At 48.2% G+C, this 17,711-nt stretch overlaps 1 protein-coding gene across 1 annotated transcript in view; it reads right to left on the reverse strand.

The window, feature by feature from the left end:
- Window positions 1-17,711, reverse strand: part of LOC123995391 (neurexin-3-like) — an 834,015-nt gene that overhangs the window by 782,234 nt on the left and 34,070 nt on the right. The window contains exons 4-5 of the mRNA XM_046298964.1: window positions 12,514-12,531; window positions 12,067-12,096 (exon numbers count right to left, since the gene is read on the reverse strand). Of these exons, the coding sequence (XP_046154920.1) occupies window positions 12,067-12,096; window positions 12,514-12,531 (48 nt within the window). The remainder of the gene's footprint in view (window positions 1-12,066; window positions 12,097-12,513; window positions 12,532-17,711) is intronic.

Below are 17,711 nucleotides of genomic sequence, written 5' to 3' on the forward strand. Positions count from 1 at the left end.
TTAACCCTAACCCATATAGATTAACCCATATAGATTAACCCATATAGATTAACGCTAACCCATATAGATTAACCCTAACCCATATAGATTAACGCTAACCCATATAGATTAACGCTAACCCATATAGATTAACGCTAACCCATATAGATTAACGCTAACCCATATAGATTAACGCTAACCCATATAGATTAACGCTAACCCATATAGATTAACGCTAACCCATATAGATTAACCCTAACCCATATAGATTAACGCTAACCCATATAGATTAACGCTAACCCATATAGATTAACGCTAACCCATATAGATTAACGCTAACCCATATAGATTAACGCTAACCCATATAGATTAACCTAACCCATATAGATTAACGCTAACCCATATAGATTAACGCTAACCCATATAGATTAACGCTAACCCATATAGATTAACGCTAACCCATATAGATTAACGCTAACCCATATAGATTAACCTAACCCATATAGATTAACGTTAACCCATATAGATTAACGCTAACCCATATAGATTAACGCTAACCCATATAGATTAACCCATATAGATTAACCCATATAGATTAACCCTAACCCATATAGATTAACGCTAACCCATATAGATTAACGCTAACCCATATAGATTAACCCTAACCCATATAGATTAACCTAACCCATATAGATTAACGCTAACCCATATAGATTAACGCTAACCCATATAGATTAACGCTAACCCATATAGATTAACGCTAACCCATATAGATTAATATAGATTAACCTAACCCATATAGATTAACGTTAACCCATATAGATTAACCCATATAGATTAACGCTAACCCATATAGATTAACGCTAACCCATATAGATTAACGCTAACCCATATAGATTAACGCTAACCCATATAGATTAACCCTAACCCATATAGATTAACGTTAACCCATATAGATTAACGCTAACCCATATAGATTAACGCTAACCCATATAGATTAACCCTAACCCATATAGATTAACCCTAACCCATAGATTAACGCTAACCCATATAGATTAACGCTAACCCATATAGATTAACGCTAACCCATATAGATTAACGCTAACCCATATAGATTAACCCTAACCCATATAGATTAACCCTAACCCATATAGATTAACGCTAACCCATATAGATTAACGCTAACCCATATAGATTAACCCTAACCCATATAGATTAACGCTAACCCATATAGATTAAACATATTGTGCTCTTTATCACGGAATACTTTGAGTCAAAGTTTAACAAGGACTCTCCTCCTCATCAGTGTCAGGGTTAAAGATATGATCAAGAGCCTCACATACAGTATATCGTTTGGTCATTGTGCTGCCACAGAATGAATTGTGAGCAAGGCCTTAAAAAATATGTACATACCAGAGCTGTGAGGAAGGTTTTGGTGTATATATTAGTGAAACAATGTTGTGATTGTTTGTGAGAATGCCAACAGGTATTGGGGAAAGGTTCCCACGGGGAACCTTCTAATTGATTAATTTAAGGATTCATGTTTGGAATAGGTTTAATTAAGCTCTGGCATTTATTCTGATTGGTTAAGTTAAGGATCTTGGGATAGGGTTAATTAAGCTCAGGCATTTATTCTGATTGGTTAAATTAAGGATCTTGGGATAGGGTTAATTAAGCTCAGGCATTTATTCTGATTGGTTAAATTAAGGATCTTGGGATAGGGTTAATTAAGCTCAGGCATTTATTCTGATTGGTTAAGTTAAGGATCTTGGGATAGGTTTAATTAAGCTCAGGCATTAATTCTGATTGGTTAAGTTAAGGATCTTGGGATAGGGTTAAAACATCCATTAGTTAAGACTGGCCTTGCTAAATCATTGTGGATGGATGGCACAGTCGTCATCCAGCTCCCACTCCATAGAACATGGGTTCAATCCCATTGTGTGCTTACCAAACTTCTTATACAACATTTAGTAGTGAGCATCCGTCCTCCATTATGTCCCACTGCTAATGGCTCAGTGAAGAAGGACTGTCATTGAGACACTGTCATTGAGACAACTCCTACTTTCAAACCACATGTACATTTCTCTTTCATTTCCTCTCACACACACACATTCACACATACACACATAGCAGCACAGCGGCAGTGTGTAGAGCGGCCCTCTCACACATTCAGTAGAGTAGAGTACAGTAGAGATCAGCAGAGTGCAGTAGAGTACAGATTAGTAGAGTAGGGTACAGCAGAGTACAGTAGAGTACAGATTAGTAGAGTAGGGTACAGTAGAATACAGTAGAGTAGAGTACAGCAGAGTACAGTAGAGTACAGATTAGTAGAGTAGGGTACAGTAGAGTACAGTAGAGTAGAGTACAGTTGTGACGACCCTCCCACTCTGTCTGCCGTATTCTGTCTTTGTTCTTGTTTCCTTATTAGGATGCCGGTGGGCGGAGTTGAGAGGGTCGTCAGCTACATGGGAAACACCTGGGTCAGGTGTCTCCCAGGATAAATAGACCTCTTCCACATTCATGGAGGAGACTCTCTCCATGCAGACACCTGTTGTAGATTGCGTTGTGGTTCTTGGTGGCCTTTTGTTTGTTTGCTTTGGCACCTTTCAACACCCTGCATTCACATTCATGCAAAACACTCACTTACACTACTGATTACTGATTACACACACCATTGGATATTTTCCTTAGTTGCTTTAGTTAATAAATATATATTTTGCTACTCCTTATCTCCACGTTGCCTCCCTTTGTTACGGGCTTTGAGCCGGTTCGTGACAAGTGGGTGCTCGTCCGGGATCTTTGAACTATTGGTTTGGGAGACCGTGGAGGTACGTGTTTGGTTTGAATATGGTGTTTGAGTGTGATCGGCCCAGTATTGGTTGCCTTTGTTGTTTGGTTTGTGTGCTATGTTGGAGAGAGTATAATGGTTAGTTTCCAGGCCCTGCCTAGCCTGAACTCTTGTTCTACTTTCTGTTGGGACGTCAGTCTGAAGTGCGTAATCTGCTGTGTACCTCGGTGGGAGATTTGGGTAGGGTAGTGGAACTTGCTACCCGGAGCTATAGCCTTTTTCCCCTGATAGGTTTAGCGACGTGTTTCATTTTTTGGAATATGTTGGGCATGGTTAATGTTTGTTATTTTTGTGTGGTGTCTGTGGACTGAGCAGTTGTCTCGGGGGCACATCCGTGGCTTGGTGGAATTTGCCAGCATGCTGGGGAGTTCTATTTCCTTGCCAGCGGGCTACAGTGCGTAAATTCCCACCGCAAATCTCCACGAAGACTAGGGTTGAGTTATTGTAGGTTTTGGGGAAGCTCCATATCTCATCTCTCTTCTGTGGTGCTCAGGGTGATTGTCAATTCTCGGGTTGTGTTCTGGTGTGCTCAGCAGAAGGGAAAAGCGATAAAAAAAAATTGTGTGATTATGGCGTCTTATGTAGATAAGTTCATTCGCTTTCCATCAGAGGACCTGTTAGAATTATGTACTTAAGAACAGCTGTTGAAGATCGCTGAACACTACAAGCTTAAATGATTGAAATTAGTGAAATTCTGTTTCGTTGGAAGTGACTATGAATCGTTGGAAGTGACTATGAATCGTTGGGAGTTGTAAAAATTAAGAAGGACCCTGATGTTCTTTTCGTTGGAGTTTGTAGCTGTTGGTCTTTTGTGCCATGTTCCTGAATGTTTACATGACTGACCATTGTTTTGGGTTTCGGGTTGTCATGTTCTATCTTTCCTGTCTGTTCCCTCCTGGTCTTGTGTTCTTCTTTCCTCTTAAATATTGCTTCCTATGCGCAAAGGTTGCTGAGGTCTGAGGAGGAGGAGGTTGGTTGGGGCAGGTGGAGGTGTGAACACATAACCCCTCACCAATTTGGGACGCGAAGGCCTGTGTCAATTTGGGACGCAGAGGCCTGTGTCAATTTGGGACGCAGAGGCCTGTGTCAATTTGGGACGCAGAGGCCTGTGTCAATTTGGGACGCAGAGGCCTGTGTCAATTTGGGACGCAGAGGCCTGTGTCAATTTGGGACGCAGAGGCCTGTGTCAATTTGGGACGCAGAGGCCTGTGTCAATTTGGGACGCAGAGGCCTGTGTCAATTTGGGACGCAGAGGCCTGTGTCAATTTGGGACGCAGAGGCCTGTGTCAATTTGGGACGCAGAGGCCTGTGTCAATTTGGGACGCAGAGGCCTGTGTCAATTTGGGACGCAGAGGCCTGTGTCAATTTGGGACGCAGAGGCCTGTGTCAATTTGGGACGCAGAGGCCTGTGTCAATTTGGGACGCAGCGGCCTGTGTCAATTTGGGACGCAGCGGCCTGTGTCAATTTGGGACGCAGCGGCCTGTGTCAATTTGGGACGCAGCGGCCTGTGTCAATTTGGGACGCAGCGGCCTGTGTCAATTTGGGACGCAGAGGCCTGTGTCAATTTGGGACGCGGGAGGCTGGTATGTTGTTCCGGGGTCCTTGTTGGTCCCCGGTTTTATGGGGGGAATGTGACGACCCTCCCACTCTGTCTGCCGTATTCTGTCTTTGTTCTTGTTTCCTTATTAGGATGCCGGTGGGCGGAGTTGAGAGGGTCGTCAGCTACATGGGAAACACCTGGGTCAGGTGTCTCCCAGGATAAATAGACCTCTTCCACATTCATGGAGGAGACTCTCTCCATACAGACACCTGTTGTAGATTGCGTTGTGGTTCTTGGTGGCCTTTTGTTTGTTTGCTTTGGCACCTTTCATCACCCTGCATTATCACATTCATGCAAAACACTCACTTACACTACTGATTACTGATTACACACACCATTGGATATTTTCCTTAGTTGCTTTAGTTAATAAATATATATTTTGCTACTCCTTATCTCCACGTTGCCTCCCTTTATTATGGGCTTTGAGCCGGTTCGTGACAACAGTAGAGATCAGTAGAGTACAGTAGAGTACAGTAGAGTACAGATTAGTAGAGTAGAGTAGAGTACAGATTAGTAGAGTACAGTACAGTAGAGATCAGTAGAATACAGATTAGTAGAGTACAGATTAGTAGAGTACAGTACAGTAGAGATTAGTAGAGTACAGATTACTGTACTGTACTCTACTAATCTGTACTCTACTAATCTCTACTCTACTAGAGTACAGTACAGTACAGTAGAGATCAGTAGAATACAGATCAGTAGAGTAGGGTACAGTACAGTACAGTACAGTGGAGATCAGTAGAGTACAGTACAGTAGAGTAGAGTACAGTAGAAATCAGTAGAAAAGATTAGAGATTAGTAGAGTAGAGATTAGTAGAGTAGAGATTAGTAGAGTAGAGATTAGTAGAGTAGAGATTAGTAGAGTAGAGATTAGTAGAGTAGAGATTAGTAGAGTAGAGATTAGTAGAGTAGAGATCAGTAGAGTAGTGTACAGTAGAGTAGTGATCAGCAGAGTAGAGATCAGCAGAGTACTGTACAGCAGAGTACTGTACAGTAGAGGAGAGATTAGTATAGTAGAGATTAGTAGAGTAGATATTAGTTCAGTAGAGCAGAGATCAGTAGAGATTAGCAGAGTAGAGACTAGTAGAGTAGAGACTAGTAGAGTAGAGACTAGTAGAGTAGAGACTAGTAGAGTAGAGATCAGTAGAGTAGTGTACAGTAGAGTAGTGTACAGTAGAGTAGAGATCAGCAGAGTAGAGATCAGTAGAGTAGAGATCAGTAGAGTAGAGATCAGTAGAGTAGAGATCAGCAGAGTACTGTACAGCAGAGTAGTGTACAGTAGAGTATTAATAGGGAAAAGAGAGCTGTACCTTTGTTTCTACCTATAGATACGAAGAACAGGGGATCCACCGAGGAAGAGGGGGAGAGTGGCGTTCCGAGTTGAGAGGCACAGGAGGGCAGGTGAGGGTAGGAAAGAGTTGAGAGGCACAGGAGGGGAGGTGAGGTGAGGGGAGTTGAGAGGCACAGGAGGGGAGGTGAGGTGAGGGGAGTTGAGAGGCACAGGAGGGGAGGTGAGGGGAGGGGAGTTGAGAGGCACAGGAGGGGAGGTGAGGGGAGGGGAGTTGAGAGGCACAGGAGGGGAGGGGAGGGGAGTTGAGAGGCACAGGAGGGGAGGTGAGGTGAGGGGAGTTGAGAGGCACAGGAGGTGAGGTGAGGGGAGTTGAGAGGCACAGGAGGTGAGGTGAGGGGAGTTGAGAGGCACAGGAGGGGAGGTGAGGATAGGAAAGAGTTGAGAGGCACAGGAGGGGAGGTGAGGGGATAGGAAAGAGTTGAGAGGCACAGGAGGGGAGGAGAGGGTAGGAATGAGTTGAGAGGCACAGGAGGGGAGGTGAGGGTAGGAATGAGTTGAGAGGCACAGGAGGGGAGGTGAGGGGAGGTGAGGGGAGTTGAGGGGAGGAGAGGGTAGGAATGAGTTGAGAGGCACAGGAGGGGAGGTGAGGGGAGGGGAGTTGAGGGGAGGTGAGGATAGGAAAGAGTTGAGAGGCACAGGAGGGGAGGTGAGGTGAGGGGAGTTGAGGGGAGGTGAGGATAGGAAAGAGTTGAGAGGCACAGGAGGGGAGGTGAGGGTAGGAATGAGTTGAGAGGCACAGGAGGGGAGGTGAGGGGAGGTGAGGGGAGTTGAGGGGAGGAGAGGATAGGAATGAGTTGAGAGGCACAGGAGGGGAGGTGAGGGGAGGTGAGGGGAGTTGAGGGGAGGAGAGGGTAGGAATGAGTTGAGAGGCACGGGAGGTGAGGGGAGGTGAGGGGAGGTGAGGGGAGGTGAGGGGAGGAGAGGGTAGGAATGAGTTGAGAGGCACAGGAGGGGAGGTGAGGGGAGGTGAGGGGAGTTGAGGGGAGGAGAGGGTAGGAATGAGTTGAGAGGCACAGGAGGGGAGGTGAGGGTAGGAATGAGTTGAGAGGCACAGGAGGGGAGGTGAGGGGAGGTGAGGGGAGTTGAGGGGAGGAGAGGGTAGGAATGAGTTGAGAGGCACAGGAGGGGAGGTGAGGGGAGGGGAGTTGAGGGGAGGTGAGGATAGGAAAGAGTTGAGAGGCACAGGAGGGGAGGTGAGGTGAGGTGAGGGGAGTTGAGGGGAGGTGAGGATAGGAAAGAGTTGAGAGGCACAGGAGGGGAGGTGAGGGTAGGAATGAGTTGAGAGGCACAGGAGGGGAGGTGAGGGGAGGGGAGGTGAGGGGAGTTGAGGGGAGGAGAGGATAGGAATGAGTTGAGAGGCACAGGAGGGGAGGTGAGGGGAGTTGAGGGGAGGAGAGGGTAGGAATGAGTTGAGAGGCACAGGAGGGGAGGTGAGGGGAGGTGAGGGGAGGTGAGGGGAGGAGAGGAGAGGGTAGGAATGAGTTGAGAGGCACAGGAGGGGAGGTGAGGGGAGGTGAGGGGAGGAGAGGAGAGGGTAGGAATGAGTTGAGAGGCACAGGAGGGGAGGTGAGGGGAGGTGAGGGGAGTTGAGGGGGAGAGGGTAGGAATGAGTTGAGAGGCACAGGAAGGGAGGTGAGGGTAGGAATGAGTTGAGAGGCACAGGAGGGGAGGTGAGGGGAGTTGAGGGGAGTTGAGGGGAGGAGAGGGTAGGAATGAGTTGAGAGGCACAGGAGGGGAGGTGAGGGGAGGTGAGGGGAGTTGAGGGGAGGAGAGGGTAGGAATGAGTTGAGAGGCACAGGAGGGGAGGTGAGGGTAGGAATGAGTTGAGAGGCACAGGAGGGGGGGAGGGGAGGAGGGGAGTTGAGGGGAGGAGAGGGTAGGAATGAGTTGAGAGGCACAGGAGGGGAGGTGAGGGGAGGTGAGGGGAGGAGAGGGTAGGAATGAGTTGAGAGGCACAGGAGGGGAGGTGAGGGGAGGTGAGGGTAGGTGAGGGTAGGGAAGAGTTGAGGGGAAGTGAGGGTAGGAAATAGTTGACGGGAGGTGAGGGTAGGGAAGAGTTGAGAGGCACAGGAGGGGAGGGTAGGGAAGAGTTGAGGGGAAGTGAGGGTAGGAAATAGTTGACGGGAGGTGAGGGTAGGGAAGAGTTGAGAGGCGCAGGAGGCAGAAAAATAGGAGAGAATGGAATGTTGAAGTCGCGTTAACATAGAAAGGACGAGGTAACAACTAGCAAGTCATGCCAAGCTTCGAGAAACATGCAAACAGATCATGTGCCAGGCTGGAAGATGCAGTGCATTCCCATGGAACAAACACACACACACACTTTCTGCCTCGCCATGCTACATATATGAAACATAGCAGGCTCCCTTCACGTCCCCCTTAGTGCTCTCATGTCCAGGTCCAAGTCACATTGACCCTGGACAAACTGGATTAACTGCATCATGATGGTGATCATCTTCTCCCCATCCACATATTATCATGTACAGTAGTATAAGTCTGGAGCAGCAGACTGTATATTATCATGTACAGTAATATCAGACTGGAGCAGCAGCCTGTATATTATCATGTACAGTAATATCAGACTGGAGCAGCAGCCTGTATAGTATCATGTACAGTAATATCAGACTGGAGCAGCAGCCTGTATATTATCATGTACAGTAATATCAGACTGGAGCAGCAGCCTGTATATTATCATGTACAGTAGTATCAGACTGGAGCAGCAGCCTGTATATTATCATGTACAGTAATATCAGACTGGAGCAGCAGCCTGTATATTATCATGTACAGTAATATCAGACTGGAGCAGCAGCCTGTATAGTATCATGTACAGTAATATCAGACTGGAGCAGCAGCCTGTATATTATCATGTACAGTAATATCAGACTGTAGCAGCAGCCTGTATATTATCATGTACAGTAGTATCAGACTGGAGCAGCAGCCTGTATATTATCATGTACAGTAATATCAGACTGGAGCAGCAGCCTGTATAGTATCATGTACAGTAATATCAGACTGGAGCAGCAGCCTGTATAGTATCATGTACAGTAATATCAGACTGGAGCAGCAGCCTGTATAGTATCATGTACAGTAATATCAGACTGGAGCAGCAGCCTGTATATTTAATTACAGTAATATCAGAGTGGAGCAGGACCCTGTAAATTTAATTACAGTAATATCAGAGTGGAGCAGGACCCTGTAAATTTAATTACGGTAATATCAGAGTGGAGCAGGAGCCTGTATATTAATTACAGTAGCATCAGAGTGGAGCAGGAGCCTGTCAATTTAATTATAGTAGCATCAGAGTTAGCAGGACCCTGTATATTTAATTACAGTAATATCATATTGGACCAGGAGCCTGTATATGTCATGTGCCACTGACTGCAACCCTGCTTATACAAATATGAGTCGGGATGCTGACAAGGATGTGGGGATTGTGGGATTAATATAGTGCCTGGGTCTGTGTTGGTGCACAGTGGGAAGGGAAGTGTTCTGTTACATGGAGTAGTGTAGACTCATCTTACAGGAATTACGGAAGAGTCCTGTTACAGTGGGTAGTATAGAGTCATTTTATTGGGGGTAGGTCCAGTTACAGTGGTAGGGAAAATATGTTTTACAGGAAGTAGGGGAGAGTCATGTTACAGTAGGTAAGGAAGAGTCCTGTTACAGTGGTAGGGAAAATATGTTTTACAGGAAGTAGGGGAGAGTCATGTTACAGTAGGTAGGGAAGAGTCCTGTTACAGTGGTAGGGAAAATATGTTTTACAGGAAGTAGGGGAGAGTCATGTTACAGTAGGTAAGGAAGAGTCCTGTTACAGTGGTAGGGAAAATATGTTTTACAGGAAGTAGGGGAGAGTCATGTTACAGTAGGTAGGGAAGAGTCCTGTTACAGTGGTAGGGAAAATATGTTTTACAGGAAGTAGGGGAGAGTCAAGTTACAGTAGGTAGGGAAGAGTCCTGTTACAGTGGTAGGTAAAATATGTTTTACAGGAAGTAGGGGAGAGTCATGTTACAGTAGGTAGGGAAGAGTCCTGTTACAGTGGTAGGGAAAATATGTTTTACAGGAGGTAGGGGAGAGTCATGTTACAGTGCATAGGGAAGAGTCCTGTTACAGTAGGTAGGGAAGAGTCCTGTTATGGGTAGGGAGGAGTCCTGTTATGGGTAGGGAGGAGTCCTGTTATGGGTAGGGAGGAGTCCTGTTACAGGAGGACAGGAAGAGTCCTGTTACAGGAGGTAGGGAAGAGTCCTGTTACAGGAGGTAGGGAAGAGTCCTGTTACAGGAGGTAGGGAAGAGTCCTGTTATGGGTAGTGTAGAGTCCTGTTACAGGGGGTAGGGAAGAGTCCTGTTACAGGAGGTAGGGAAGAGTCCTGTTACAGGAGGTAGGGAAGAGTCCTGTTACAGGAGGTAGGGAAGAGTCCTGTTACAGGAGGTAGGGAAGAGTCCTGTTACAGGGGGTAGGGAAGAGTCATGTTATGGGTAGCGAAGAGTCCTGTTACAGGGGGTAGGGAAGAGTCCTGTTACAGGAGGTAGTGTCCTGTTATGGGTAGGGAAGAGTCCTGTTACAGTGGTAGGGAAAATATGTTTTACAGGAGGTAGGGGAGAGTCATATTACAGGAGGTAGGGAAGAGTCCTGTTACAGTAGGTAGGGAAGAGTCCTGTTATGGGTAGGGAGGAGTCATGTTATGGGTAGGGAGGAGTCCTGTTATGGGTAGGGAGGAGTCCTGTTATGGGTAGGGAGGAGTCCTGTTACAGGGGGTAGGGAAGAGTCCTGTTACAGGAGGTAGTGTAGAGTCCTGTTACAGGAGGTAGGGAAGAGTCCTGTTACAGTGGGTAGGGAAGGGTCCTGTTACAGGGGGTAGGGAAGAGTCCTGTTATGGGTAGGGAAGAGTCCTGTTATGGGTAGGGAGGAGTCCTGTTATGGGTAGGGAGGAGTCCTGTTATGGGTAGGGAGGAGTCCTGTTATGGGTAGGGAGGAGTCCTGTGTTGGGTAGGGAGGAGTCCTGTTATGGGTAGGGAGGAGTCCTGTTACAGGGGGTAGGGAAGAGTCCTGTTACAGGAGGTAGTGTAGAGTCCTGTTACAGGAGGTAGGGAAGAGTCCTGTTACAGTGGGTAGGGAAGGGTCCTGTTACAGGGGGTAGGGAAGAGTCCTGTTATGGGTAGGGAGGAGTCCTGTTATGGGTAGGGAGGAGTCCTGTTATGGGTAGGGAGGAGTCCTGTTATGGGTAGGGAGGAGTCCTGTGTTGGGTAGGGAGGAGTCCTGTTATAGGTAGGGAGGAGTCCTGTTATGGGTAGGGAGGAGTCCTGTTATGGGTAGGGAGGAGTCCTGTTACAGGGGGTAGGGAAGAGTCCTGTTACAGGAGGTGGTGTAGAGTCCTGTTACAGGAGGTAGGGAAGAGTCCTGTTACAGGAGGTAGTGTAGAGTCCTGTTACAGGAGGTAGGGAAGAGTCCTGTTACAGGGGGTAGGGAAGAGTCCTGTTACAGGGGTAGAGAAGAGTCCTGTTATGGGTAGGTTAGAATCCTGTTACAGGGGGTAGGGAAGAGTCCTGTTATGGGTAGTGTAGAGTCCTGTTACAGGAGGTGGTGTAGAGTCCTGTTACAGGAGGTAGGGAAGAGTCCTGTTACAGGAGGTAGGGAAGAGTCATGTTACAGGAGGTAGGGAAGAGTCCTGTTACAGGAGGTAGGGTAGAGTCCTGTTACAGGAGGTGGTGTAGAGTCCTGTTACAGGAGGTGGTGTAGAGTCCTGTTACAGGGGGTAGGGAAGAGTCCTGTTACAGGGGGTAGGGAAGAGTCCTGTTACAGGAGGTAGTGAAGAGTCTTGTTACAGGAGGTAGGGAAGAGTCCTGTTACAGGAGGTAGGGAAGAGTCCTGTTACAGGAGGTGTTGTAGAGTCCTATTACAGGGGATAGGGAAGAGTCCTGTTACAGGAGGTAGGGTAGAGTCCTGTTACAGGAGGTAGGGAAGAGTCCTGTTACAGGAGGTGTTGTAGAGTCCTATTACAGGGGGTAGGGAAGAGTCCTGTTACGGGAGGTAGTGTAGAGTCCTGTTACAGGAGGTAGTGTAGAGTCCTGTTACAGGGGGTAGGGAAGAGTCCTGTTATGGGAGGGGGAGAGGAGGCGCGGTCCGACCAAGACATGCCAATCAGCCCCATCCTCCGGACTCATCCTCCCCCTGCAGTAATATGATGACAGCAGAACACACTGGCAGGTAGCGGCAGCACACAGGAACACACACTTGGGACCCCCAAACCAGGTGATGGCATGAGTGAAAAAGAGAGAAAAGAAGGGAGGCGTACCTGACTCAGATGCCTTCAGATGTGAGAAGCCTTGAGGGAGAAGAAGGATAGATGGAGAGATAGAGTATAAGGACACCACCACACCAACACAGCTGTTATAGTGTGATTAGGCACACTTTGCTATAAGGCAAAGCATGGTTATCGACACCAAAAACAAAGCTTTCGGCATGGCTGTCTGCATGGAAAAGCTTAATGTTTAGAATAAAAACTGTCAGAAGCATCAAGTACCACTACGCTGCTAAAATACTGATCATATTGATTTCTATGGGCCTATTGATATAACAAGTTTCTATTTGCAATTTCAGTTAATTATTTATATGGATATATGTCTTACATTCATGTTTACTACGCACAGCCTAAAGGCTAGTAGTATCTGTCGAAAATAAACTCCATCTGAAAGTGTGTCCTTTATTAACTCGTGACCCTTGTCCTCAGAACAGAACTCACCTGGTTTCCTCTGAACGGCTGATGAAAAGTTAGCAGTGTGGAGGAAAGAAAAGGAAAGAAAGGGAACAGAGATATCTAGCATTAGCGTAGAGTAGGGTACAGTCACACTGCTTTGGCTTGCATGCTGTCAATCACGCAAAAAAATAAATATCTAACTACACAACTAAAGCATTACTTCTCCGTCACCATGTGAAGGACTAGAGGTGACCCTGCACATGCCTGTTTTAAAATAACATTTAAAACCCTGTGGAGAAAGGGGCATCCTTCCTATCATTTCAGGGAACCAAACTGTACATTATAAAATCATCAATTCATCTGATTCATTGTATTACCCAAACAACTCTTTCACATAGTAGCAAATATTCAGTTAGAGACATAATATTACACCACAGCGTTCCCTCATACACTAGTTAGAGTTAAGATACACAAATCCCTTGCCTTAGAGGGCCTGATGTGGATTTATGATGCTGTGAGGTTTGTGGCTCTCTCAAAACCCCCTGGACCCATCATCTAGACAACCCCCCCCCCCCTGCCAACCCCCAGACTTCACTGCCGACTCAACGCCCAGACTTCACTGCCGACTCAAACCCCCCACCAACCCCGGACTTCACTGCCGACTCATACCCCCCCCACCAACCCCCATACTTCACTGCCGACTCATACCCCCCCCCACCAACCCCCATACTTCACTGCCGACTCATATCCCCCCCCACCAACCCCCATACTTCACTGCCGACTCATATCCCCCCACACCAACCCCCATACTTCACTGCCGACTCATATCCCCCCCACCAACCCCCATACTTCACTGCCGACTCATATCCCCCCACCCCCCACCAACCCCCATACTTCACTGCCGACTCATATCCCCCCCACCAACCCCCATACTTCACTGCCGACTCATATCCCCCCCACCAACCCCCATACTTCACTGCCGACTCATATCCCCCGCCCCACCAACCCCCATACTTCACTGCCGACTCATATCCCCCCCACCAACCCGCGGACTTCACTGCCGACTCATATCCCCCGACACCAACCCCCATACTTCACTGCCGACTCATATCCCCCCCACCAACCCCCGGACTTCACTGCCGACTCATATCCCCCCGACACCAACCCCCATACTTCACTGCCGACTCATATCCCCCCCACCAACCCCGGACTTCACTGCCGACTCATATCCCCCGACACCAACCCCCATACTTCACTGCCGACTCATATCCCCCCCCACCAACCCCCGGACTTCACTGCCGACTCATATCCCCCGACACCAACCCCCATACTTCACTGCCGACTCATATCCCCCCCCCACCAACCCCCGGACTTCACTGCCGACTCATATCCCCCCGACACCAACCCCCATACTTCACTGCCGACTCATATCCCCCCCCACCAACCCCGGACTTCACTGCCGACTCATATCCCCCCGACACCAACCCCCATACTTCACTGCCGACTCATATCCCCCCCCCCCACCAACCCCCGGACTTCACTGCCGACTCATATCCCCCCCCACCAACCCCCATACTTCACTGCCGACTCATATCCCCCCCCACCAACCCCCATACTTCACTGCCGACTCATACCCCCCCACCAACCCCCATACTTCACTGCCGACTCATATTCCCCCCACCAACCCCGGACTTCACTGCCGACTCATATCCCCCGACACCAACCCCCATACTTCACTGCCGACTCATATCCCCCCCACCAACCCCGGACTTCACTGCCGACTCATATCCCCCCCCCCCACCAACCCCCATACTTCACTGCCGACTCATATCCCCCCCCCACCAACCCCCATACTTCACTGCCGACTCATACCCCCCCCCCCCCCCACCAACCCCCATACTTCACTGCCGACTCATATCCCCCCCCACCAACCCCCATACTTCACTGCCGACTCATATCCCCCCCCAACCCCCATACTTCACTGCCGACTCAAATACTCTCCAAACACCAACTTCAACACCTCCTCTGGCTTCTCATTGGCTTATAGGAATGCACACTGTTTACTCCATTAGGGGTTCAGACTGGTTAATAAAACCGACAACTCAACACCCAGAAAAAGCGTAGTAACAAATTGCATTTACACAAATTAAGTAACTTCGCAACAGGAAGCCATGTATTCTCTGATGGCTTTATATATTGCAGCTGTCCATGGCTATCTCTGCATAACCACAAGACATCATAACCCTGGCCGGCCGGCTGGTGCTGTGTGTGTGTGTGTGTGTGTGTGTGTGTGTGTGTGTGTGTGTGTGTGTGTGTGTGTGTGTGTGTGTGTGTGTGTGTGTGTGTGTGTGTGTGTGTGTGTGTGTGTGTGTGTGTGTGTGTGTGTGTGTGTGTGTGTGTGATTGTGTGTAGCTGGAATGGTTGTAAAAGCTAAACGCCGACAAATTCCTTTAATCAGCCCCTGAGAGCAACAAGTAGTAGGAAATGAAACAGATCTTAATTAAAAAGGACTATATTAGACATTTAAAGTGCCAGGCTAATACGCCATATCAGATATTAATTTGACTCAAAGCAATTACCGCTAGCTGCCGTGGTTTGATCTCTGGCCAGCCAGCTGCACTTGGAGGCCATTCAAATCACACCCAACCAACGTGTGGGAAGATGGTGATAACTGGGTCATTCCACAAATTAGGTGCATTTTGAGTAGTGCAACTTTGTGAGAAGGGGGGCAGAAAATGCTTCATTTCACAACATTTTTACATTGTCATAAAGAGCACATGTTCAACTGAATAAAAAACATGTTTTCCCATCTCAAGAGGCTATATAAAAAAATGAAAATACTATAGTAAGTGCCTTTTAAGTGCCAAATAAAGTAACAGGGTTGACCGTAACAGGGTTGACCGTAACAGGGTTGACCTTAACAGGGTTGACAGTAACAGGGTTGACAGTAACAGGGTTGACCTTAACAGGGTTGACAGTAACAGGGTTGACCATAACAGGGTTGACAGTAACAGGGTTGACCTTAACAGGGTTGACAGTAACAGGGTTGACCTTAACAGGGTTGACAGTAACAGGGTTGACAGTAACAGGGTTGACAGTAACAGGGTTGACCTTAACAGGGTTGACCGTAACAGGGTTGACCATAAGAGGGTTGACCATAACAGGGTTGACCGTAACAGGGTTGACCTTAACAGGGTTGACCTTAACAGGGTTGACTGTAACAGGGTTGACAGTAACAGGGTTGACAGTAACAGGGTTGACAGTAACAGGGTTGACAGTAACAGGGTTGACCTTAACAGGGTTGACTGTAACAGGGTTGACCATAACAGGGTTGACAGTAACAGGGTTGACCTTAACAGTGTTGACAGTAACAGGGTTGACAGTCACAGGGTTGACCCTAACAGGGTTGACAGTAACAGGGTTGACCTTAACAGGGTTGACAGTAACAGGGTTGACCTTAACAGGGTTGACCATAACAGGGTTGACCATAACAGGGTTGACAGTAACAGGGTTGACCGTAACAGGGTTGACAGTAACAGGGTTGACAGTAACAGGGTTGACCTTAACAGGGTTGACTGTAACAGGGTTGACCATAACAGGGTTGACAGTAACAGGGTTGACCTTAACAGTGCTGACAGTAACAGGGTTGACAGTCACAGGGTTGACCTTAACAGGGTTGACCATAACAGGGTTGACCATAACAGGGTTGACAGTAACAGGGTTGACCGTAACAGGGTTGACAGTAACAGGGTTGACAGTAACAGGGTTGACCTTAACAGGGTTGACTGTAACAGGGTTGACCATAACAGGGTTGACAGTAACAGGGTTGACAGTAACAGGGTTGACCTTAACAGGGTTGACTGTAACAGGGTTGACCATAACAGGGTTGACAGTAACAGGGTTGACCTTAACAGTGCTGACAGTAACAGGGTTGACAGTCACAGGGTTGACCTTAACAGGGTTGACAGTAACAGGGTTGACAGTAACAGGGTTGACAGTAACAGGGTTGACCTTAACAGGATTGACCGTAACTGGGTTGACCTTAACAGGGTTGACCTTAACAGGATTGACTTTAACAGGATTGACCGTAACAGGGTTGACCTTAACAGGGTTGACAGTAACAGGGTTGACCGTAACAGGGTTGACAGTAACAGGGTTGACAGTAACAGGGTTGACCTTAACAGGGTTGACCTTAACAGGGTTGACCTTAACAGGATTGGCCTTAACAGGATTGACCGTAACAGGGTTGACCTTAACAGGGTTGACCTTAACAGGATTGACCGCAACAGGGTTGACCTTAACAGGGTTGACCGTAACAGGGAGAAGGAGGGGAGAAGGGAGAAAGAAGGGAGAAGGAGGGGAGAAGGGGGGAGAAGGGAAAGGGAGGGGAGAAGGAGTGGAGAAGGGAGAAGGAGGGGAGAAGGGAGAAGGAGGGGAGAAGGGAGAAGGAGGGGAGAAGGGAGAAGGGGGGGAGAAGGGAAATGGAGGGGAGAAGGAGGGGAGAAGGAGGGGAGAAGGGAGAAGGAGGGGAGAAGGGAGAAGGGAAAGGGAGGGGAGAAGGAGGGGAGAAGGGAGAAGGGAAAGGGAGGGGAGAAGGAGGGGAGAAGGAGAAGGAGGGGAGAAGGAGAAGGAGGGGAGAAGGAGGGGAGAAGGGAGAAGGAGGGGAGAAGGGAAAGGGAGGGGAGAAGGAGGGGATAAGGAGGGGAGAAGGCTGAAGGAGGGGAGAAGGGAGAAGGGAAAGGGAGGGGAGAAGGAGGGGAGAAGGGAAAGGGAGGGGAGAAGGAGGGGAGAAGGAGAAGGAGGGGAGAAGGAGAAGGAGTGGAGAAGGAGGGGAGAAGGAGGGGAGAAGGAGGCGAGACGGGAGAAGGAGGGGAGAAGGAAGGGAGAAGGAAGAAGGAGGGGAGAAGTGAGAAGGAGGGGAGAAGGAAGGGAGGAGGGGAGAAGGGAGGAGGGAGAAGGATGGGAGAAGGAGGGGAGAAGGGAGAAGGGAAAAGGGAGAAGGATGGGAGTTGGGAGAAGGTTGGAATACAAATACAGATACAACTTTTCTCCTTTCTGTCATGTGACTGGCTGCAGTGTCCAGAACAAGCCAATGGACAGCAGATAGAATAACATGTGGTTTCCGTGTAATCCTTTTCCTGCTCCATTTGACCAGCCACAGCATGCATCACCATCCTCCATCCCTGCCCGTGCAAATCCTAACATCACTTTCAGGCTTGGACAGAGACACAAGTGCCCTCTGA

The sequence above is a fragment of the Oncorhynchus gorbuscha genome, linkage group LG14 (assembly GCF_021184085.1).
Source record: "Oncorhynchus gorbuscha isolate QuinsamMale2020 ecotype Even-year linkage group LG14, OgorEven_v1.0, whole genome shotgun sequence".
NCBI classification, from domain to species: Eukaryota; Metazoa; Chordata; class Actinopteri; order Salmoniformes; family Salmonidae; genus Oncorhynchus; species Oncorhynchus gorbuscha.